This window comes from Salmo salar, chromosome 06 (genome assembly GCF_965601325.2).
Source record: "Salmo salar chromosome 06, fSalSal1, whole genome shotgun sequence".
Classification (NCBI taxonomy): domain Eukaryota; kingdom Metazoa; phylum Chordata; class Actinopteri; order Salmoniformes; family Salmonidae; genus Salmo; species Salmo salar.
In genome coordinates, this window is record NC_138296.1 from 64464179 (window position 1) to 64490482 (window position 26304).

The 26304-nt window shown below is 42.5% G+C and overlaps 1 protein-coding gene across 1 annotated transcript; it reads left to right on the plus strand.

Annotated features, from left to right (window-relative positions):
- Positions 1-1614: 1614 nt before the first annotated feature.
- On the plus strand, positions 1615-17060 carry tmem200a (transmembrane protein 200A). The gene is made up of 2 exons (XM_014205070.3): positions 1615-2551; positions 14901-17060. Exon 2 carries the CDS (start codon positions 14921-14923, stop codon positions 16421-16423), a length of 1503 nt encoding a protein of 500 aa, XP_014060545.1. The 5' UTR covers positions 1615-2551; positions 14901-14920; the 3' UTR covers positions 16424-17060.
- The last annotated feature ends 9244 nt before the right edge of the window (positions 17061-26304 follow it).

The window sequence follows — 26304 nt, forward strand, 5'->3', positions numbered from 1 at the left end:
TAGGCAGGTTACTTTCGCTTCCTTGGGCACAGGGACTATGCTGGTCTGCTTGAAACATGTAGGCATTACAGACTCAGTCAGGGAGAGGTTGAAAATGTCAGTGAAGATACTTGCCAGTTGGTCCGCGTATGCTTTGAGTACACGTCCTGGTAATCCATCTATGCCCGCGGCTTTGTAAATCGGGCTACCAAAAGCGTTATCACACAGTCATCCAGAACAGCAGGAATCAGGAGGATAGAATTATGGTCAGATTGGACAAATGGAGCACGGGGAAGAGCTTTGTATGCATGTCTGTGTGTGGAGTAAAGGTGGAGTTTTTTTCCCTCTGGTTGCACATGTGACGTGCTGGTAAAAATTTGGTAAAACTGATTTAAATTTGCCTGCATTAAAGTCACCGGCCACCAGAAGCGCTTCTTCTGGCTAAGCATTGTCTTGTTTGCTTATGGCCTTATAGAGTTGGTTGAGTGCGGTCTTTGTGCCAGCATCGGTCTGTGGTGGTAAATAGATGGCTACGAATAATATAGATGAGAACTCTCTTGGTAGATAGTGTGGTCTATAGCTTATCATAACGTACTCTACCTCAGGCGAGCAATACCTTGAGACTTCGTTAATATTAGACATTGCGTACCAGCTGTTATTGACAAAAAGACACCCCCCCCCCACCCCTGTCTTACCAGACGTAGCTTCTCTGTTCTGCCGGTGCATTGAAAATGTCTCCAGCTTTATATTATCCATGTCGTCGTTCAGCCACGACTCGGTGAAACATAAGATATTACAGTTTTTAATATCTCGTTGGTAAGATAATTATAATTGTAGATCATCAGTTTAATTTTCCAATGATCGCGTGTTAGCAAGTAGAATTGATGGCAGTGGGAGTTTACTCTCTCACCTATGGATTCTCAAAAGACAACCTGATCATCGTCCTCCGTCTTTTCTCCCTGCAAATGACGGGGATCTGGGCCTGTTCTTGGGAGAGCAGTATATCTTTCTCGTCGGACTCGTTAAAGGAAAAAGATTCTTCCAGTTTGTGGTGACTAATCCCAGTTCTGATGTCCAGAAGTTATTTCAGTCATAAGAGACGGTAGCAGCAACATTATGTACAAAATAAGTAAAAAAAAATAAGTTACAAACAATGCAATTTTTTTTTTACAAAATAGCACAATTTGTTACGGGCATGTAACACCTCAGACATTCTCTTCGGCGCCATCTTAACAATGCTGTCAATCTCCCCATTTAACAAACCCTGAGAATTCCAAACAAGGACCAGAGGGGTTGGGAGACAGAATAGGCGTAGCCCCTCATTAAAACCCTTTCTCAGCCCCTCAACCCCAAAGGCTGAAGTGGAACCTAACAATACTGGAAGTTGGGTTAGTCCCATTTCAAATGAGAACATTTAGGCAGTATCACAGTGGAGAAATGATTATAAAAGCCCAGCCACGTACACTTTAAGCCCTAGCTCTCTCGAAGCCCCCAGTGAATATGTTTTTTTTGGGGTATCCAGTTGAGCCAGACTTGCATTGCATAAACACAGGAAATGACAGACTCAAACATCTGCAACATTTCGATATAGATCTCTGGGCTTTTAACCCTTTAATTGCTCCTGCTACAATAAGCTACAGTTGGTTGTTTTCTCCGAGTGTGCTTGCTCATCACCGCATGTAGGCCGTAGGAACAGGGAATTAGTTTAATCTGGATTCAGTGGCTATATAGGCTATTATATTTGTGTTATGGGGACATTATAAATGATTGCATTCTTAAATGGTCATCATCAAAGGACTTGGTTAACTCAATCATTTGCATCTCCAGATTGAAAGCAACATGCAGGGAGCTTAGGTTACTACGTGTTATCAATATTTGCATCAATTACTGTCTTTGCATTGGGGACATTGTAAACTATTATGGTCATATTGTATTCAGATGCTTGACTTCTCGACGCATAAATTATTCAAATAAGTTTTCTCTTGTTTTTTCTCTACTCACTGTGGGAGTACAATGCTTTTCCTAGTCTACATCCCAATAAATGCATTATTCCGAGCTGAAGCCAGCTGGTGGAGAGAGTCTATCTACAAGCTACCATTCCATGGAGGAATTGAAAGTGGACATGATAAGACGTCTTGGTTCTATTCCAAAAGGATTCACAGCGCTTTGTCCCCAGATGTGAATACTTTAAAGTTAGTAGGCTAAACAGAAAACGTATTTGATTTGTTATAGTCGACTGTGTGTGGATCACCTGCCTTTAGTGACAAAAAGTTGAGACGTTTGACAGTAAAACAATAGTAGACATTCTCTGCGCCTTGCGCAGCTTGGAGCAGTTAGTATAGTCGTGTGGCCAACAGTCCAGGTGCGCGTTTTGGAAATGGAGCGAAACAATGAAACCTTTTGTCTTTGGAAGTTTATTCTTTTTCGTATCGGCACTCGATTATAAATGTAATGGGAATACAAACGGACATAGCAAGCCAACCATGAGTGTTGAGAAACATGGCTTGCGTTATCATTTTCCATGCGTAATGGGCAAATAACACCAGCTTGAAAGAAGCACCCTATTTTTCAGGTAAGAAACATTTACATTATTCTTCAAGAAAAATGTATTGTCCTCGATGGCCTTTTCTGTAATAAAATAACAATTATTTACGTGGTTCTATTTTAACCTTTATTTAAACAGACGTGTTTATCTATCGAATCCATTGACTGGGTAGTCTCATGGAGCTGCGCTCGTATCAAATATCATTTATATCCTTCTCACCACTTTGATCTCTCAATTTTTTTTATTTTATTCTTGTATGAATTTATTATTTTATTCGGGTGAATTCAAAAGTCCTTCCCATCGTTTCATCACAGGCTATTATTCATAGCTGTTTTAAACAATTTACCCTGCAGGCATTTTTTTAAAATGAAAATAGAAACATAGCGGCAAATATTCTATTGATCTGGTGTTTGTAGGTTTTACATACTGTATCTCTACACGTACACATGCAGTGATTGATTATATTATTGTTTATTGCGTTACTGTGCAAATGATTCGTTTTCTTGGAACCAGCGGTACCATTACACCGCCCACCCACACACTGCACACACGCGCCCGTCTAGAAGTTACTGACACGGCTCTCTCTCTCTCTCTCACTCACTCTCTCTCTCTCTAATCCAGACATTATGCAGCGTCTGGAACAACACCTCCCACTTCAACCTGGACTCATGGGTAGATGTAACATAGTAAATGTAAATCTGAGACACTCAGAGTGATATTAGAGTGGTTAGAGTGATATGTTATGTTTCATATGGTATCATCCATTTTATATATGTTACAAATAACAATATGTTGTGGCTAATGTTAGCTAGGTGGCTAATTCTAACGTTAGCTAGGCTAGATGTTAGGGTTAGGGGTTAAGGTTAGGGGTTAAGGTTAGGAGTTAGGTTAAAGGGTTAAGGTTAGGGTTATGGGAATGGTTGACTTACGTAATCATCTGTCTTATGTAACCATACCAAACATATCATACTAATTTCAGCGTCACAGATGTACATTTACTATGTTACGTCTAGTCTATGAGACCAGGCTGCCCCCTTGATCACACCAATAATGCCCTGACCACAATCCTCCTCCTCATCTCATCTGCTATGGCTGCAGTCAATAAATCATTTGCCAAAGCAGCAAGGGTATTTTTGATTATATGCAATTTTCTTTCAACATTGCGTTATCTGATCATTTAAACTCATGTCAAGTATGACACATTAAAATCTGAGAAGACTAGATTTAGTTTTCAACACTGAACAGACATATTAATTCACTGACACCCTGACATATTATTGTCTGTTTTTCATCTATTCTGTTTAATCTCTGACAGAATAGTCTTTTCACGTCCACTGATGTTTATGATTCTCATGGGGTGTCCTACTCTTATTAGATTTCCTGTGTGTGTCCTTTGGAAAAAAGACGTGGCATTCAAGCAATGTTCTATGTTCCAAACACATCGTTAAAAAGAAGAAAAGAAAGTCAACAGGAACTGCACTCTCCGATTTATTGATATAATCCACCCCCTGCCGCCCACTGCGCCTCTCTCTCCTCATCCTGGTATTTAATGGTGAACTTTAGATAAGTCGACATCAAAAGGCTACACCACCCACACCTGCTCTCAGACCTAATGCTGGGTGGGGTGGGGGGGGGGTACTGGGTGGGTGGGGGATGGGTACAGTCAGAGAAGTGGGTCATACAACTGTCATGCATCCGCCCAAGAGTCTCCTCTCTGTCTGCAATGGGAATAACACACATTTGTAGATCCGAACATATGACATCTAGTATTTTCACCATGCAATCATGTGCAGTGACCTTAAACTACTAAGGAAGTGCCTTGAGGGATGTACTCAGATGCAGGGTTGGGTAGCTTATTTTCTAAATGTAATCCGTTACAGTAACTAGTTACCTGTCCAAAATTGTTATCAAATAAAGTAACTTTTGGATCACCCAAACTCAGTAACGTAATCTGATTTACATTCCGCTACTTTGAGATTACTTTCCCCTTAAGAGGCATTAGAGAAGACTAACATGTATGTTACCAATTGAACAACATCTATTGCAGGATAAATCAATGCTAAAGTTTACATAACTAGCCATATTTGGATGTTACATTTATGGATGTTAAAGTTATGTAGGCTTCTTCCAACCCATCGCTTTCTATTACATATAATAATACGATTCAATTATATCTTTACATTAAAAACAAAAATCTATCAGAATTCCAGTCATTCCAAAAAATTTTATACCCCTTGATCTTCAAGAATAGGATTGTCACGTCCTGACCAGTAAAAGGGGTTATTTGTCATTGTAGTTTGGTCAGGGCGTGGCATGGGGTGTTTGTTTTGTGTGTTTCGGCGTTTTTGGGTTTAGGTTCTATGTTATCTATTTCTATGTTTATATCTAGTTTTCTATTTCTATGTTGGGTTTTGGCAATGACCTCCAATTAGAGGCAGCTGGTTGTCGTTGTCTCTAATTGGAGGCCATATTTAGTTGAGGTTTGTTTCACTTGTGTTTTGTGGGTGGTTATTTTCCGTTATAGTCTGTGAACCTTATGGAACGGTTTGATGTCGTTTGTTTTTTCTTTGTTTAAGTGTTCTCTTCAAATAAACAAGTAAGAATGAGCACTATACCCGCTGTGCCTTGGTCTGTCCTTTACGACGCCTGTGACAGAACCACCCACCAAACAAGGACCAAGCAGCGGGGATTGGAGCACCGAGGAGAAGGATGGACGTGGGAGGCAAAACGATGTTTCTGGGAGAAGAAATTAAGGGAGCTACATGAGGCCGAGAGGCATCGGGGGGCACACAGGGAGTTGGGCAGAGTCAGGATGGAGACCTGAGCCAACTCCCCGTGCTTATTATGGGGAGCGACGGATCAAGCAGGCACCTTGTTAAGCGGAGATACGCACTGTGTTGCCCATACGCACGCACAGTCCGGTGCAGTCAATAAGGGCTCCGCAGCGTTGCCGGGCGAGAGTTGGCCGGCAGCCAGGGAGAAGTGAGCTGGCGCAGCGCATCTGGCCACCAGTGCATCTCCTCGGTCCAGTTTACCCTGTTCCTGCTCCCCGCACTATCCCTGAGGTGCGTGTTACTAGTCTGGCGCCTCCTAGTGCGCCTGCCCAGTCCAGTACGTCCTGTTCCTGCTCCCCGCACTAGCCCTGAGGTGCGTGTCACTAGTCTGGCGCCTCCAAAGCCAGCCCCACGCATCAGGCCTCTAGTGCGCCTGCCCAGTCCAGTACGTCCTGTCCCTGCTCCCCGCACTAGCCCTGAGGTGCGTGTTACTAGTCTGGCGCCTCCAAAGCCAGCCCCACGCATCAGGCCTCTAGTGCACCTGCCCAGTCCAGTACGTCCTGTTCCTGTTCCCCGCTCTCACCCTCCAGTGCGTCTCCATAACCCGGTACAGCCAGTGCCTGCTGTGAGCACTCTGCCATTAGTACGTCCTGTTCCTGCTCCCCGCACTCACCCTCCAGTGCGCCTCCATAACCCGGTACAGCCAGTGCCTGCAGTGAGCACTCGGCCTCCAGCGACGCTCCTCAGCCCTGAGCCTCCAGCGACGCTCCTCAGCCCTGAGCCTCCAGCGACGCTCCTCAGCCCTGAGCCTGCAGCGACGCTCCTCAGCCCGGAGCCTCCAGCGACGCTCCTCAGCCCGGAGCCTCCAGCGATGCTCCTCAGCCCGGAGCCTCCAGCGACGCTCCTCAGCCCGGAGTCTCCAGTGACGCTCCTCAGCCAGGAGGCTCCAGCGACGCTCCCCAGCCTAGAGTCTTCTGAACGGGAGCTACGCCCAGAGCCAGAGCCACCTCCGTAGTGGGAGGATTGGGAAGGGGGGGTGTAGCACAGGGACCGTTGTTGACGGTGGCCACCCTCCCTTCCCTCCCTTTAAGTTTGGGGTTGTTTTCGTGGTTTTTTTGTTGTTTTTGAGGTGCATTCGGGGTCTGCACCTTTGGGGGGGGGGGGGTACTGTCACGTCCTGACCAGTAAAAGGGGTTATTTGTCATTGTAGTTTGGTCAGGGCGTGGCAGGGGGTGTTTGTTTTGTGTGTTTCGGTGTTTAGGTTCTATGTTATCTATTTCTATGTTTATATCTAGTTTTCTATTTCTATGTTGGGTTTTGTCAATGACCTCCAATTAGAGGCAGCTGGTTGTCATTGTCTCTAATTGGAGGCCATATTTAGTTGAGGTTTGTTTCACTTGTGTTTTGTGGGTGGTTATTTTCCATTATAGTCTGTGAACCTTACGGAACGGTTTGCTGTCGTTAGTTTTTTCTTTGTTTAAGTGTTCTCTTCAAATAAACAAGTAAGAATGAGCACTATACCCGCTGCGCCTTGGTCTGTCCTTTATGACAGACCAAGGCAACAAGGACTTGGAAGTATGGAAGTGTAGATTAACCAACTTTTTTTTACCTGAGCATTACCCCAAAACTAAGAACTTATTAGCCAGCCCTACTCTGTTGTTTATGATTTTGTTGTCATGGAGGACTGATTGGGCTCATTGATTCCAGTTGAAAACAAATGCTGCGCTCATGCTTTGAGCACTACTGAAAAGTGTAATTTACAGTACATGTGAAAAATGTATGCCACATAGGCCTATTGTTTACCTTTTTGTTGGTGACACTTTGATATCTTGATAGTATGCAGCTATTTAAAGGGCAAATCCACAGATGAAACAACAACAAAATGGTCACTCCGCCTCTGTTTTGGTAAAAAGCTGAGGGATGGGCCTGGAGAAATGTAACCAATCTCAGATAGAAAAAGCTATGGATGCAAGGATTGACCATCCGTGATATAAAATGTTTTGTTTTAATCATGTTATGAGGCTATACAGTGTTTCTTTACATTTACAATGTTTACAATGAGCCTGTAATTGAACCCACAAATGCTGATGCTCCAGATACTCATCTAGTCTAAAGAAGGCCAGTTTTATTGCTTCTTTAATCAGCACAACAGTTTTCAGCTGTGCTAACATAATCGCAAAAGGGTTTTCTAATGATCAATTAGCCCTTTAAAATTATAAACTTGGATTAGCTAACACAACGTGCCATTGGAACACAGGAGTGATGTTTGCTGATAATGGGCCACTGTACGCTTATGTAGATATTAAAAATCAGCCGTTTCCAGCTACAATAGTCATTTACAACATTAACAATGTCTACACTGTATCTCTGATCAATTTGATGTTATTTTAATGGACAACAAATGTGCTTTTCTTTCAAAAACAAGGGCATTTCTAAGTGACCCCAAACTTTTGAACGGTAGTGTATATACAGTTGAAGTCGGAAGTTTAAATACACTTAGGTTGGAGTCATTAAAACTCGTTTTTCAACCACTCCACACATTTCTTGTTAACAAACTATAGTTTTGGTAAGTCGGTTAGGACATCTACTTTGTGCATGACACAATACATTTTTCCAACAAATGTTTACAGACAGATTATTTCACTTATAATTCACTGTATCATAATTCCAGTGGGTCAGAAGTTTGCATACACTAAATTGACTGTGCCTTTAAACAGCTTGGACAATTCCATTAAACAATGTCATGGCTTTAGATGCTTCTGATAGGCTAATTGACATCATTTGTGTCAATTGGAGGTGTACCTGTGGATGAATTTCAAGGCTACCTTCAAACTCAGTGCCTCTTTGGTTGACATCATGGGAAAATCAAAAGAATTCAGCCAAGACCTCTGAAAAAAATGTGTTGACCTCCACAAGTCTGGTTCATCCTTGGGAGCATTTCCCAAACACCTGAAGGTACCACGTTCATCTGTACAAACAATAGTACGCAAGTATAAACACCATGGGACCACGCAGCCGTCATTCCGCTCAGGAAGGTCTTGGTGTCCTAGAGATTAACTTACTTTGGTGCGAAAAGTGCAAATCAATCCCAGAACAACAGCAAAGGACCTCGTGAAGATGCTGGAGGAAACAGATACAAAAGGATCTATATCCACAGTAAAACAAGTCCTATATCGACATAACCTGAAAGGCCGCTCAGCAAGGAAGAAGCCACTGCTACAAAACCGCCATAAAAAGCCAGACTATGGTTTGCAACTGCACATGGGGACAAATATCATAGTTTTGGGAGAAATGTCCTCTGGTCTGATGAAACAAAAATAGAACTGTTTGGCCATGATGACCTTCGTTATGTTTGGAGGAAAAAGGGGGAGGTTTGCAAGCCAAAGAACACCATCCCAACCGTGAAACACGGGAGTGGCAGCATCATGTTGTGGGGGTGCTTTGCTGCAGGAGGGACTGGTGCACTTCACAAAATAGATGGGATCATGAGACAGGAAACTTATGTGGATATATTGAAGCAACATCTCAAGACATCAGTCAGGAAGTTAAAGCTTGGTTGCAAATGGGTCTTCCAAATGGACAATGACCCCAAGCATACTTCCAAAGTTGTGGCAAAATGGCTTAAGGACAACAAAGTCAAGGTAATGGAGTGGCCATCACAAAGCACTGACCTCAATCCTATAGAATATTTGTGGGCAGAACTGAAAAAGCGTGTGTGAGCAAGGAGGCCTACAAACCTGACTCAGTTACACCAGCTCTGTCAGGAGGAATGGGCCAAAATTCACGCAACTTATTGTGGGAAGCTTGTGGGAAGGCTACCCGAAACGTTTGACCCAAGTTAAACAATATAAAGGCAATGCTACCAAATACTAATTGAGTACATGTAAACTTCTGACCCACTGGGAATGTGATGAAAGAAATAAAAGCTGAAATAAATAATTCTCTCTACTATTATTCTGACATTTCACATTCTTAAAATAAAGTGGTGATCCTAACTGACCTAAGACAGGGAATTGTTACTATGTCAGGAATTGTGAAAAACTGAGTTTAAATGTATTTCGCTAACTTATATGTAAACTTCCGACTTCAACAGTATAAATACAAAAATGCATGTAGCAACTACAGATTTCCCCTTTAAGTCTATCAAAAGTGTGCAAGGTTGAGCATGTGTCCATTAGACCTATGTATTTTCTTTTTTATCAGCATGAATTAGATTGAGCAATAAAATCCCCACTTTTATTCCATAGGCTTGAATCCGCACTATGCAGCTTTTGCAAGAGCACATTTTTTACTGGCTGTCCATAGGTTTCAAAAACAATGATTGATAGGCAGCTTAAACTTCTTGAATTCAACCATTATTGGGTTCAAATACACATTTAGATTGGTAAACAGCCATCCGCAACAACCGCAATCCATAAGGCGCAAATAGCTAAATGAGAGGGTAGCAGTATGATTCACATCAATGCGCTATGTAGATATCAATAAGTGATATCTGTATCGCCGTAAACTACATCACTGCTGTCATCCTTACCTCCAAGCGTTTATTCAAGTTGGATAATCTTTGGATGCCGACAGCAGTCGCACCATTGGAAGACATAGCTCGGACTGTAGCCTACAAAAGCCTATACCTGCTCTTTTCCCGCGATCTATCAGGGCTCCAGAGTGGCGCAGCGGTCTAAGGCACTGCATCTCAGTGCTAGAGGCATCGCTACAGACCCTGGTTCGATTCCAGGCTGTATCACAACTGTCCGTGATTGGGAGTCCCATAGGACGGTGCATAATTGGCCCAACGTCGTCCGGGTTAGGGTTTGGCCAGGGTAGGCCTTCATTGTAAATAAGAATTTGTTCTTAACTGACTTCCCAATTAAATAAAGGTTAAATTAATTAATTCATTAAAAAACATTTGGTGTGTCATCCTTGTGGTCAGACTCGCTCAGATGGAAAAAAGTTGTCAATGCTGATTTGAATGTCATTGAGCATCCTTTCTGAATTTAAAAGTAATCAACTAGTTTTTCAAAAGTATCTGTAATCTGATAACAATATTTTTGCTGGTAACGTACAGATTACAGTTACCGTTTTTTGCAATCCCTTACATGTAACGGATTACATGTTATCCGTTACTCCCCAACCCTGCTCAGATGTACACTACCGGTCAAAAGTTTTAGAACACCTACTCATTCTAGGGTTTTTCTTTATTTTTTACTATTTTCTACACTGTAGAATAATATTGAAGACATCAAAACTATGAAATAACACATATGGAATCATATAGTAACCATATAGTTAAACAAATCAAAACGTATTTTATATTTGAAATTCTTCAAGTAGCCACCCTTTAGCTTGATGACAGCTTTGCACACGCTTGGCATTCTCTCAACCAGCTTCATGCAGTAATGGAATGCATTTCAATTTTTTATTTATTTTTTATTTCACCTTTATTTAACCAGGTAGGCCAGTTGAGAACAAGTTCTCATTTACAACTGCGACCTGGCCAAGATAAACCAAAGCAGTGCGACAAAAACAACAACACAGAGTTACAAAATTAACAGGTGTGCCTTCTTAAAAGTTAATTTGAGCAATTTCTTTCCTTCTTAATGCGTTTGAGCCAATCGGTTGTGTTGTGACAAGGTAGGGGTGGTATACAGAAGATGGTCTTTTACCAAATAGGGCTAAGTCCATATTATGTCAAGAACAGCTCAAATAAGCAAAGAGAAATGACAGTCCATTATTACTTTAAGACACGAAGGTCAGTCAATATGGAATATTTCAAGAACTTTGAAAGTTTCTTCAAGTGCAGTCGCAAAAACCATCAAGCGCTATGATGAAACTGGCTCTCATGAAGACCGCCACAGGAATGGAAGACCCAGAGTTACCTCTGCTGCAGAGGATAAGTTCATTAGAGTTACCAGTCTCAGAAATTGTAGCCCAAATAAATCTTCACAGAGTTCAAGTAGCAGACACATCTCAACGTCAACTGTTCAGAGGAGACTGTGTGAATCAGGCCTTCATGGTCGAATTGTTGCAAAGAACCTCTACTAAAAGGACACCAATAAGAAGAAGAGACTTGCTTGGGCCAGGAAACACGAACAATGGACATTAGACCAGTGGAAATTTGTCCAAATTGGAGATTTTTGTTTCCAACTGCCGCGTCTTTGTGAGACGCGGTGTGGGTGAACGGATGATCTTCGCATGTGTATTTCCCACTGTAAAGCACTGAGCGAGGAGGTGTTATGGTGTGAAGGTGCTTTGCTGGTAACACCGTCTGTGATTTATTTAGAATTCAAGGCACACTTAACCAGCATGGCTACCACAGCATTCTGCAGCGATACACCATTCCATCTGGTTCGGGCTTAGTGGGACGATCATTTATTTTTCAACAGGACAATGACCCAACACACCTCGAGGCTGTGTAAGGGCTATTTGATCAAGGAGAGTGATGGAGTGCTGCATCAGATGACCTGGCCTCCACAGTCCCCCGACCTCAACCAAATTGAGATGGTTTGGGATGAGTCGGACCGCAGAGTGAAGGAAAGCAGCCAACAAGTGCTGAGCATATGTGGGAACTCCTTCAAGACTGTTGGAAAAGCATTCCAGGTGAAGCTGGTTGAGAGAATGCCAAGTGTGTGCAAAGCTGTCATCAAGGCAAAGGTTGGCTATTTGAAGAATCTCAAATTTAAAATGTATTTTGATTTGTTTAACACTTTTTTGGTTACTACATGATTCCATATGTGTTATTTCATAGTTTTGATGTCTTCACTATTAATCTACAATGTAGAAAATAGTAAAAATAAAGAAAAACCCTTGAATGAGTAGGTGTTCTAAAACTTTTGACCGGTAGTGTAAATATTCCCTATAGAGTGAGAGTGTGCTCCTCGGACACACTCTGGTGTGTAAACATGACAACCTGTCCACACTACAGTACCTCCTGTTGTTAGTGCTGACAGAGAGAGGATGTTGATGATTCACTCCACACACCTCTTGGTGAAGCAGCATGTTACTGCACCTCTCCTGCCTTCAACCTGGTTGTTGGTACTTTTGAAGGGGTTTTATTAGATACACTGAATGAGATTACCGTTCCTAGAAAGATAACATATTTCTCCCATAAATTGATTGTCATGGTCCATTGGCAAATGTTGAAATATGATGGTGTATGGTAGTCAGGCCACCTGAGTACTGTATTGTAGTATGGTAGTACAGTTGAGTACTGAGTAGTACTCACCAATGCCGCTTGTGTTAGCTGAGGCTCTATTTTACTGTAAAATATTTCAAGGTCCCTTGTGAGTCATCTCCATTAACAGACAGCCATAACTAATTCTATACTTTTTAATTTAAGATCCGTTTAAGATCATAGGGAATAAGTAACGGCCTCTTATATTTCTTTAAACCATTTTACTAGGAAATGAGATGTTCCTCCTGAGATGACAAATAGATGGAGTAATTTGGAAAAGAGCATCTGTGTGTGCTTGTCTGTGGTGTGTGTAAGAGAGAAAGCGAGAGAGAGTGACATATATACAGTGAGAGAAAAAAGTATTTGATCCCCTGCTGATTTTGTACGTTTGCCCACTGACAAAGAAATGATCAGTCTATAATTTTAATGGTAGGTTTATTTCAACAGTGAGAGACCGAATAACAACAAAAAAATCCAGAAAAACGCATGTTAAAAATGTTATAAATTGATTTGCATTTTAATGAGGGAAATAAGTATTTGACCCCCTCTCAATCAGAAAGATTTCTGGCTCCCAGGTGTCTTTTATACAGGTAACGAGCTGAGATTAGGAGCACACTCTTAAAGGGAGTGCTCCTAATCTCAGCTTGTTACCTGTATAAAAGACACCTGTCCACAGAAGCAATCAATCAATCAGATTCCAAACTCTCCCCCATGGCCAAGACCAAAGAGCTCTCCAAGGATGTCTTGTCCCTTGTGGACCTACACAAGGCTGGAATGGGCTACAAGACCATCGCCAAGCAGCTTGGTGAGAAGGTGACAACAGTTGGTGCGATTATTCGCAAATGGAAAAAACACAAAAGAACTGTCAATCTCCCTCGGCCTGGGGCTCCATGCAAGATCTCACCTTGTGGAGTTGCAATGATCATAAGAACGGTGAGGAGTCAGCCAAGAACTACATGGGAGGATCTTGTCAATGATCTCAAGGCAGCTGGGACCATAGTCACCAAGAAAACAATTGGTAACACACTACGCCGTGAAGGACTGAAATCCTGCAGCACCCGCAAGGTCCCCCTGCTCAAGAAAGCACATATACATGCCCGTCTGAAGTTTGCCAATGAACATCTGAATGATTCAGAGGACAACTGGGTGAAGTGTTGTGGTCAGATGAGACCAAAATGGAGCTCTTTGGCATCAACTCAACTCGCCGTGTTTGAAGGAGGAGGAATGCTGCCTATGACCCCAAGAACACCATCCCCACTGTCAAACATGGAGGTGGAAACATTATGCTTTGGGGGTGTTTTTCTGCTAAGGGGACAGGACAACTTCACCGCATCAAAGGGACGATGGACGGGGCCATATACCGTCAAATCTTGGGTGAGAACCTCCTTCCCTCAGCCAGGGCATTGAAAATGGGTCGTGGATGGGTATTCCAGCATGACAATGACCCAAAACACACGGCCAAGGCAACAAAGGAGTGGCTCAAGAAGAAGCACATTAAGGTCCTGGAGTGGCCTAGCCTGTCTCCAGACCTTAATCCCATAGAAAATCTGTGGAGGGAGCTGAAGGTTCAAGTTGCCAAACGTCAGCCAAGAAACCTTAATGACTTGGATAAGATCTGCAAAGAGGAGTGGGACAAAATCCCTCCTGAGATGTGTGCAAACCTGGTGGCCAACTACAAGAAACGTCTGACCTCTGTGATTGCCAACAAGGGTTTTGCCACCAAGTACTAAGTCATGTTTTGCAGAGGGGTCAAATACTTATTTCCCTCATTACAATGCAAATCATTTGATAACATTTTTGACATGCGTTTCTCTGGATTTTTTTGTTGTTATTCTGTCTCTCACTGTTCAAATAAACCTACCATTAAAATTATAGACTGATCATTTCTTTGTCAGTGGGCAAACGTACAAAATCAGCAGGGGATCAAATACTTTTTCCCGTCACTGTATGTGTATATATATATATATATATATATATATTCAAATAGAGAGCGAGAGATACAAACAGCTGGAGCGGAAAAGGCAGGGGGCATGTGTAAATTGCAATATCACAGCTAAATCTGGATTCATTCGCTCACAAACATAATGCAATTTGCAAGTTCAATCATCATTTTGGCTTCCAAAAAGGCCCTCCTTTCTTTTAGCGAGGAAAAACAAAGAGGGCAAACACCAGATTATCAAATGAATTGTTGCCTATGGGCTGTGACTAGAATTCATATTAGAACATAATTGTCATCATTCTTAATTACCAAAGCAAGCATAAGAGCAGTTTCTGCAGATGCTGTTCCCAGCTTGATGACGCCCCCCAAAGGTTAAGGTTGCTCTGCCTCCCACCATGGGATTACCAGGAGGACAGTGCCAGCAACCCAGCAACTAGAGAAGAGACATCAGTAAACATACCAGATGCATCTCACTCCCCTTCTCTGTCTTTACAGGGCCGTGGACAGCGGTAGTGATGATTTCAGCTGGTGGAGTGATTACGGGCCACCTTGCTGCACTGAAGAGACAGGACTCGGCCCGCTCCCAACACCACCTGCCCATCCAGTCCCCAGCCCCAGGAGAGGCCCAGGAGAAGAGGAGGGCCAAGCGTAAACCCCGGGCCGACGTAGTGGTGGTCAGGGGAAAGATCCGCCTCTACTCTGCCTCTGGGTTCTTCCTCATCCTGGGTGTATTGATCCTGCTGATGGGCATCGCCATGGCCGCGCTGGGCTACTGGCCACACAGAGAGGACCTCGTAGCGGCCAACGCCAAGATATCCACCAACGACACCAGGGTGACCCGGGAGGAAAGCGGTACACTGGCCAAGTTCTTTGAGCAGCACCTGCATTCTGAGAAGATGAAGATGCTGGGCCCTTTCACCATGGGTATCGGTATCTTCATCTTCATCTGTGCCAATGCCATCCTGCACGAAAACAGGGACCGGGAGACCAAGGTGATCCACATGAGAGACATGTACTCCACCGTCATTGATATCCATAGCCTGAGGATCAAAGAGCACAAGTACTTGAACGGGGCCTACTCCGGCTCTTATGGGGAGCATGAGGTCAGGACCTATGAGAACCAGTGTGCCTCCAAGCTTGCGGCTAACACCCTGCTAGGCTTCCCCGGCATGGGAAACAATGTGAGGGTGTCTCGCAGGGCCAGCTCTACGGAGGACGAGGAGGGTCTTCTCAACGAGGCCAAAGGGGGGCATGGTCTCCTGCCTTCATTCTACAGAGAGCGCTCTGGCTCCATCTTTGGTCTGCAGCATGAGGGCAGCCACCACAGGGACGAGAAGAGCAGCTTCCCCAAAAGATGCCAGACCAGGTCAATCGTCTCGTCCTCGATCAGCGCTTTCACCCTGCCCGTTATCAAGCTCAACAACTGTGTGATCGACGAGCCTGACATGGACAACATCACAGAGGACCTGGAGCACATTAGGGTTAGGTCCCGACCCCCCTCTGTGGAGTCCATGGCTGTGCCTGTCCCGGCGGACATTGCCAAAGCCTACAAACCTCCCGACGTCATGCTCCTCAGGAGTAACTCGGCCACAGAGTCCCACTCCTTCTCGTCCTCTCATAGCTCTCTGTCCCCAGGCTCTGCCAGTGGGAGGTACCTGTCCCCCGGGACTGCCCGCAAGGACTTCGGCTCCAACAACTCCCTCCACATGCTGTCTTCTCACTCCAAGTCTCTGGACCTGGATCGAAGGCCGACCACCCTGACAGTGAAGCCAGAGCAGAGGAAACATCCCAGCTGGCCCCGGCTGGACCGCAGCAATAGTAAAGGTTACATGAAACTGGAGAACAAGGAGGATCCTATGGACAGACTGCAGCTGCCCCAGGTAGCAGTCAAACAGGATTACACCAAGAAAGAGAAACTGCTCATGATCTCCAGGTCTCACAATAACCTCAGCTTTGAACACGATAAGCAGTTCATGAGCAACACTATGAAACGAGGGAGCTCTGAGACCAGGTTTTAAATGGAACTCTTACAAAACCTGGTCTCAGATGTGTTTGTGCTGTCTTGCCAACTCCTATGGTCATTGCCACCTGATGAGGACCATAGGAGTTGGCAAGAAAGCACAAACACATCTGGGACCAGGCTATATGAAGCCCACTACTTGGACCTAAATCTAACAATGTGTTTGTTTGTGTGACAAGATCATTCTGAAATACAATTCTAGCTGTTCACTGTCAGTGTTGCTTAGTAAATTGTAAGGGTGGTCACATGTTGTTTTGGGATGGAGCGCTCAGGTAGTCCGTCTGTTTGCAGTCTAAAGAAAGAGTGGCTGTGTTACGTGTGTGAGATATTTGCAGCACAAATCAATTCATACATTTTGTTCAAATTAGGTTTAAAGTGAACTTAGAAGTACAGAAACCTACACCATTAACTTGTAGTTTGTTTTTCTTGTCACGTATCTATAGTCTTTGTGTTGTTGCAACACGCGGTACTTTTTGTTCAAACTGGTCAGTGTACGTACAAGAGTTGGCTAGATATTTTGCTATGGAGCTTTTAATAATGTATTGTTCTCAACACACACTGCTATTTTTTTTAAGAAAAAGGCGTAAAATGTACAATTTACAAATTTCTCAGAATAAAATGAAGCTTTTCAATGAGTAACATTTGTCTTTTATGATAGCCTATACTATTTTGTTCTCCCCAGCCTTGGAAATGTGCTATGTATTCACAGAAAAGTATTTAACCTTGCCTTAGATGTATTTTAAACACAAAGATAGAATCACTATTATAAACAGTACAGAGTATTTCTGCTCGCATCTGTTTTTCTGATGTTCATTTCGTCTCTTGAATTCTGAAAGTGAATGAACTGAGAAATTCTCCTAACATTTGCTTTCTCGCCCCACAAACTTTGAATCTGTTGAGAAGGGAAAATACTTTATCTTTGGCAAGGAAGTAAATAGCATTCCCATGTTGAACAATAGGAGATCTGGGAGTATCGAATTGGGAGCTGCCAGAGTAGAGAGGAGTCTCATAAGATGGTTCCATCTGGAGGGGGAGTGAACCAAGATGTGTGTGACTTCCAGGAAGCCTGATATTTAAACAAGGATTGCACATTGTCAATACGAACAGGAGAAACTGTGTCATGTGCATGTTCAGGATCTGATATATTTTCCATGTTTTCTTTTGCTGAAATGTCTATCTGACTGCAATTAGAAAGACATTGGTTTTAATATTTTTGTGTCCCCTATTTCTTATCTGTAAGAGGTGGTATTTTGTAAAACAGCAATCAATGAAACATTGGATGTCTGGGTGCAAGTCTATTTTGGACAGGTGGAGTGGCGTGAATTCCAATCCGCCACTCATATTCTTCAACAATACAGCCTCCGCCTTGCCGATTTGGTCTGTTATTGCTATGCTCTCTTAGCATGGGTAGACTATTCACAATATATCATCTTCCAATAAGCCACTTATAAAATAATAAGGTAATATCATCCCACTGAGCACACACTGGTCAAATCAACGTTGTTTCCACGTAATGTCAATGAAATTATGTTGAACCAACATGGAATAGACATTGAATTGCCGTCTGTGCCCAGTGGGATATGGATGAAGCACTGACTAATCCTCTGATGTTCTTAAGTAGTGAATGTTACTTCATGCAAAGTAATAAAGAGTATCTTTTTCTTTGATTTTGTAAACATTTATAGAATATCGTGGCATATATAGGCTACTGTCCACACAACTCCCGCTCGGATACTCATCCTAAACAGAAAAAGGTTACAGATAAAGTTGGAGATAGTCAAACTTTATCTTCCTTAAGATCCAAAACTAAGGCCATCTGTAGAGTTAGCATCAAAGCAAATAACATTGCGGCTTCAAACAACAATCAACAAACCAAAAAAAACAATATCTATTTCAGCATAAATATTATATCAAAAGAAAAAAAAAGTACTTTGTTGTTAGTTCTGCCTCATTGCTAGATCCTCCCACCGGTGCTCCTTGGGGACTCCTCCGTCACTGATGGCAAAGTACCTTTGCGGAGCAGGGCAGGCCAGGATTAATTGGTAGGAGCTGAGAGATGCCTTGGTGTTTGGACCTCACTCACCAGGGGAATGGGAGCATTGGGTGAAACCCTGGCCTTCGGGATGCTATTCTATCTCATTAAGACGTCAATCTGCAACACATTTCCGGCAGGGGTTTGGGACCCCCTCTGACTGCCATGGCAACAAAGGCACCCTCAGTATTTAAACCCAAGGCAGCTGCTTCAGGCATGTGACAAAGGAGAGCTGCAAAGGCTCATGGGTCAAAACAAGAGAAAAACATGAATATGATAAAGATTGCTTAAAATGTCATATCTGTTTTACTGTCATTGATCCAGTAAGACAGTGTCTTGAAATTTGGATGTCTTCTTTATTCAGTTATTCAACTTTTGATAAAACTGCTACTTAGCCAAACTAATGAGCAAGCTAAGACTGTTTCTTGCCTCTATCTACTAATTGGCTTACTTTCTGTGAACTTCAGCACCTTGTTATTGTCCTTCATGTTTTAGGAAACTCCACCATTATGCTGCATCCAAGATCACTCAGGGGCATTACACTCCTATTAATAATGTCTTGACTGAGTCACATGGCCTATTGTTCCCCATCCTCATTTTCCAGAAGGCGTGTTGGTAAACCAGAGTGTGACCTATCCTGTCCACACTAAGCTGAGGGTGTCAGGTGAGTCAAGGCTGGAGGTCTCTGGGGACTCGACCGTCTCATGAGGTCCACCTACTTCACATTCTAAACCATTGCAGTGAAATCAGTGACCCACCCTCCTGCCTCTATCTCTGAAGGCACCTCTATGTTCAGGGGTCATGTCGTGTTTCAGTGAAATGCCATAACGAGTGCTTGATTGTGCCAAGAGTAGCCTATGAATCATTGTAGGCAGAGTAAATGTTTCATACTGCTTTTAAACACTGTATTGATTGAGAAAACGTCTGTAAGAGCTGGTTACACAGTTTGACTACATAATGGCCTTTAAGGGAGGGACTTCTTTGTCAGTGGCTACTGCTGTGCTGTGAATGGGCTGAGATTGTTATTCTTACCGGGTCCGTGCATAGCAATCAAGAAATAACATGTGTCTTGTCAAGTGTCGTGTTTTTGGCATCATTAAAGTGATTTTATTTTATCAACTCAATTCTCTGTAATTATAATGTGATTAAACGAATCATGTAAATGTAATTAACTAGGAAGTCGGGGCACCAAGGAAAATCTTCAGATTACAAAGTTATAATATTTTAATATCTGATCAATTAGTCTTCTAATTAATTAATTATTCTTTACCTCACCTTAGTCTCATTCCAAACGTCATAAATTGTTGGTTATCTGCACAAACCCAGCCTTTACTATGAATCATCCATACGTCAATTGTCTTAATCATTTATTTACTAACTAACTAAATAATCACAGAAATGCACAAAACAAACAACACAGTACATATGGTTACAAGGAAAGGATAGGGGAGGTTCCCTAGTGGGCTAAGCCGATATGACGGCTTGGTGGACAAAGGGAAGTGGATGTGGACTGAAAAGGGCGGGAAAGACAAAAGGAGTCACTACACCGTTTAGAATTATATTAATTGAAATGCTAATCCTTTGTACATGAACGCTCACTCATTCGGGAATAATTGCAATCAATACATATTTACGCCCAGTGTGTCGTCGTGATCTCTGTTGGAATCGTCAGTCCTTCTGTTGGAGAGTTCATCCAAGTCTCTCTCTCTCTCTGCTTCTCTGAAGAGCAAAGTATTTCGTGGTTAGAATGGATACTTCAGAGTACCACTCAGAAAATGTTCTCATAGAATAGCTGTTTCGGTGGTTGTCGGTCTTCGCATCCCAGGTTGACATAATAATTACTAGTCTGCAGCTAGAAATTATCTAAGATTTGCTCTTATTCTGTAGGGATCGATAGTCTCAGAGTTTAACCATTTCCAGCCGTGTAGCCAATGCTCCATTCAACAACCATTTCAACCTTAGCTTATACTGAGGTTTTTGTGGTCTAACTCAACCTGTGCCCCCTCGGTGTCCATCGAGGTACACATGGTCTAAAGAGGACTTCCTCAGGAGGGGGTTTTATTCGTAACAATAGAAAAGCCGGGTCTATGACGCCAGATCATGTCTGTGCTCACGGGGGACGGGCCAATGACTTAAACTTTAAAGGGCATACAATTATCTTTCATTAAATGTTTAACATCACATCATTTCACAAATAGTTTCATCTTTACTCATTTATTTTATACAAGAATTAGATGCTAATCCCATAATTGAGAAATGTACATATACAGAGATATAGTTATGTGTGTTTCCTGTCCTCTCTGAGGTCACCAAATGAAACACACTCATATCAATGGACCTTTCCCACCTTCTAACAAGTGGATCTTTTGTATCAAATTCCCATTTTGGGGATTTAGGAGTTCGCCATGTGAAATCCTTTGTTCTCTCTATGTGTCTCTCTTTCTGCATGGCCAGAGGGAGAGAGTCTCCTCCAGGAATTTACGACCTGAGATAACAGAACCTGGGTGTAGGGGAGAGAGAGAGAGAGGGGGATGCCACGAGCTATACCCAGAAAGGGCCACGTCCTGACAAGTTTACAGCAAAGTGTGCGATGTCACTTCTATCTGAGGGTGTAAAGGCGGATGTAAACTGTATGATGTCACTTTTGAGGGTGTAAAGGTGGGTGTAAACTGTATGTCGTTACTTCTGAGGGTGTAAAGGCAGGGTATAAAGTATGTGATGTCAATTTTATCTGAGGGTGTAATCACAGACTTTATACCCTGCCTTTACACCCTCAGATAGAAGTGACAAGGCAGGGTATAAACTGTGTGATGTCACTTCTATCCGAGGGTGTAAAGTGGTTGCCGTCATGAACTTTATGAAACTTATTTCAACAACCCCTGCTGATAGGTGTTGCACAGTGAGTGGGTAACATGAATGATTCAGAGATCTTGCAGTCTGCATTGTTCACAGCAACAAAGGGTACAGTATGTAGACATATCTGTTTACATTCCCCATCTTCACTCCCCGTCAGCTTTTTTGACGTAATGGGTACATATGTTCTGGAAATAGCTGCTCGCTGTTAGCTTCTAAACCTATCAACACTTAAAACATCAAGTCAATCATGTTGGTGTAAAACAATGTATATTTCTGTACCTGTCGGCTTTCACGTCGTCTTTTGAATTAGGATGAAATGGAGATGGAGTTAAAGTAGTTGTGGTACATTCAAACAGTATAAAAATGTCTTCTGGCATTTTCTTTATCTGCATCAAGTAATGAATGCGATTAACAAGGATGGAAGGATAGATATATAAACAAGCCTAGTTAGGAATGTAACAAAACTTTTCTTGTCTGACTTTTCATTTTATATTTGATATTAGTGGTAAAAAGTTTGAAATATTTGTTTTGTGTAACATTTGCCACATATGGCAGTTATCCAGTGAACGTTTGAAAGGTTTGACATTTGTTTAGAAGGTCAGGGCCCATGCCAATACTGCTCCACTCCCTACTGCATGGAATATGGAATGCAGAAATAGGATTCTAACCAGGTACAAATTAGCTCTAGTGTGTCTGTAAGAGGGAAATTAATGCAGTTGCCAATGTCACTATGAGAATGAGAGGATGCATCTTTATCCTGAATATCTGAATATCCTCCAAGCAGCTTATTAGGGCAGACCACAGCTCCCTCCAAGCCTTCTGGGAAATGAAAGCGCTGTGATAACTAGGAAAGAGGGGCTGTGTGGGTAGCGTCTGGAACAGGGAAGCTGTTCAAGCTCTGAGCAGCTCTCACTCAGTCAGCCCCCATCACATACCATTGTACGCTCAGACCTCTGTTTGCACAGCGTGTGATAGTAAAGTTGTCTACTACACTATCTTGTGAAATGAGTGTGATGCTCACTTGTTTAAATGAAATATCATTGTATCTAAGGTATTTAGGCTTTGGGTTTTGCTGGGAAGACAAAATGGGCGTTTTAGTACAGTATACTGCTGGGATTCATACAGCGAGGGAGACGGTGGTTGTTCATTCAAGAGGAAAGACCTCATTGCCCAACTACTCACACTCCACATGCTTATTAATAAATGACATGCAGACACAGCCGAGAGAGAATATGTGGAGAAATGGATGGCTGAGCAAATATGAAGTGTGTCCTGCAGTATTCAAGAGTAGCTTCAAAGAGCATGTCCATTGGCAGAAACATTTGCGCCTGCATTCTGTATCTAGCCATTTCTTCAAAGTGATACATTGTCGTTTCAGCGTGGGTTTTTAGGCATTGAACTCAGACATTTAATTGGGCCTGTGAAAAGGTGGTGCAATATAAACACCAGCCCATTATATGAAGGTAACGACATCCGCTGAGGCCTGCTGCATTGCTTGGCCATCGAGTACCAGAGTCATGTGCTGTGAGAGTTTAAGTGGAGGCCCACTCCCTTCTTCAAAAATCCTACCAGTACTGCGCTGGCATCATCTGCCCACACATCTAACCAAAAAATGGGAGACATGCTCTGACTCACCCCCCCACCAATCCCTCTAAAAATCAGCCAATTAAATGACTTCTGCTTGGAAGGATACTGAAGGGCACCCAGAGCATCTCGTTCCAGCTACACCTTCCTCCTCCATCCCTTGCTCTCATCACTCCTGGTCATTCTGTTAATTTTCCTTGTTAAAGAAAAAGGCTTTACTGTACACGTCAACACAGAGCGCTTGATTGGTTAACCTCATTCCCTCATTCAAACACAGGCCTGGCTAGTATAGGTGTGTTTATAGTCATTTGGGAACCAAGACAGGTTGCTAAAACAAGATGAATGAGGCAAGACATTTTCTTTTCTTCTCTTCTCTAGTAATGTTGGATCCTGATTGAAGAGGGACGATTTGAGTTCCATTTAGAAATAGTTGTATTGTATAGTAAAAATTACACTACTATTTTCAGTCACATTTAAGTGGCTGAGAAAGGTATACACATTTGAAAGTGTCTGATCATGATGGACATAATTGTGAAACTATTTGTGAACAGCTAGAGAGAAAGGCCTGACAGGGCACTCACGGTGATTCTTCTATTGTTCTTACTGATTGGCATAATTTGTCCACTTCGAAAGCAGTTATCCCTCAAGCAGTGGCAGTTCTAGCTTGTATGGCTCCCTGGGCGAACCCCACTTCAGGCCCCCCCAAAAAGCACCATTCTGCACTAACTCATTTTTTGTCAGACATTTGGAACATAATCATAATATTTAAAACTATATAAAAAATATATACAAAAATACTCATAAATATCAAAAAGAATTAACAAAGACAAATAGAAACACATGTTGATTTGGCACTAGAGCATCAATACATTACCCATCCCCCAACACTGTCAACCAAGAGTCAAGACTAAACCAGTTCACCTTGGTAGTGTGCAGACTGGTTTCATATTATTCTTAACGATTTCGCACAAACCAGAAAAAAATGCAACAATATGTCTGTGAAACTATATATTCACAGTATTATGAATGGATTGTGGTGTATTTGGTAGCATTTCGTAATGTGACTGATTTTATTAATTGCATTAGTACTGTACAAAGTTAGAGGTGTGCTATTTGATAGATTCCCCCGTTCCCCCTACCTCGGGCTTCCAGTGGGGAGACCTGAGGTCAACCTACCCCCACCCCATCTCGTACTTCTGAGGGGGAGACCTTCCCAGGCAGTTGCCTGCCTAGCCCACTCCGACAAAGTTAATTGCCCCACATGGTGACATGATATCATTGACGTGATTTGCAAATGAGCGATAGAAAACCGATCACGCAAATGTCACCATTCCAAATGTTTTTGTGCAGGCGCCCCGTGCCGCCCCTGGCAGCTGCCAATGTTGCCTATACCTAAATCCTCTACTGCCCTCAAGGATAAACCAGACGCCAATCAGCCTGAGCGGTCCTTAATGAACACTTTCTTTCACAGTAAAATCTCTGAATTACTCACAACAAGACTCAGATCCCTCTCATTACTTGAGTACAGAGCAACACACAATCATTTGCAACAGTGGCGGTCGGTGCCGTTTAAGATATGGGAGGCCAATTTATTTATTTTTATGAGCATGGCCTTATTTCTATTACAGCATATTGGATGTCTGTCATTCACATTCACCCAGCTCAATGTAACATTGGTTTAGGCTACTACATGGTACTAAAATGTTCCCTATTCCCATCATGTTGCTACAACCTAGCCTATGAATAAAATGTACAATGTTGAAATTTGAATAATCAAGGTGACAAACATTGGCACATTCAATACCACCTTGCAATCTTGCCTGTATCTAGCTGATTAAGGATGTAATCATTAGTCTAGCAGTTGCAAACGAGAGTTTCTATTGGACAAATTCAGGTATGTTTATTCCAATTTTGTTCCGTTTGCTTCATTTTAAGAAACACTTTTCAACAGAATCGGCAGGATGAATACACCCCTGATCACACGCAAACACAGTTCACTTTCATAGCAGCCACATACAAACAGCATGATACCTTCGTATTCCTTCTCATGTCTACACGCTCTCCTCCTCTCCCCTTTTCCCTTTGCTTGTGGACTTCAGTGCACAACACATCAGCTTTCTGTGACCAGGCACAAAAACCTTTCCAAGCCAAACCTTGTCATAACCGCTAACCGCTACTCACAGACTACATTGTCGTCACCATATTAACATCCTAGTCGACATACTTACTAGAACTCACAAGTTAGTAGACCTGCTACAATCGTGCAGTACAGTGTAGAGTCAGCAGCAAGCAGTTTAGCAGTTCCATCGGCGTGCCCCGGTGGCAAATAATGAATACAACTTAACTTAGAAGAGTTCCAGTGTTGGATATCCATAGCCAGCTAGATAACATAGCATCCCTCTCTGTTTGAGATGTGTGTTTGAGTAGGCTAAACTAGCTAGCCACATTCGCTAGCTAAGTCAGTGAAAGCAATTTTTTTCCAAAATATCTCTCTTGCTTCTCCTTCATTTTTGAAGAAAATAATTTGTTAAAAACTGTTCAACTATTGTCTTTCTCTGAGTCAACTACTCACCACATTTTATGCACTGCAGTGCTAGCTAGCTGTAGCTTATGCTTTCAGTACTAGATTCATTTTCCGATCTTTTGATTGGGTGGACAACATGTCAGTTCATGCTGCAAGACCTCTGATAGGTTGGGGGATGTCCTCTGGAAGTTGTCATAATTGCTGTGTAAGTCTATGGAAGAGGGTGAGAACCACGAGCCTCCTAGGTTTTGCATTAGAGTCATTGTACCCAGAGGACGACGAAAACTAGTTGTCCGTGTTGTTGAGGCTAGTGTAGACCTTCATTAATCAATTATTTGGTCACATGTACATATATTGTGCATAGTTTTATCTAAAAAGGACAACTTTAAGGTTTCACTATTTTTATGAAATTCACTGATGAGGATGGTCCTCCCCTTCCTCCGAGGTGGAGCCTCCACTGACTTGCAAGCACCCTAAGATATGACCCTGAATATCTCACACAGTAGACCCTTGGCACTCAAGAGACACTACACACACATTCATTCTAATAATAAACAAACATTTAGTACCTAATACTGCATAATAAACCCCTCATTTATGCCCTCAATGCAAAATGTCCTCATTTCAACTATTTACATACAGTCGGCTACATAATCATGAGTTAACACTGTCGTTCATTGACTATTAGAGGAGTGCTTGAGAAAATAAAGGGAGTTTTTAAACCATAGAATGAATTGGCCTCTACAACTACTCACATACACAACACATCATTAAACATTTTGTGTTGTTGTTAAAGAGCACAGTTTAGCTGAAACCTCCCACTGGTGGCCTTGGCAGCTTTACAACAGTCCTCTCTCCTTTATTCATTCGGCTGTGTGTAATA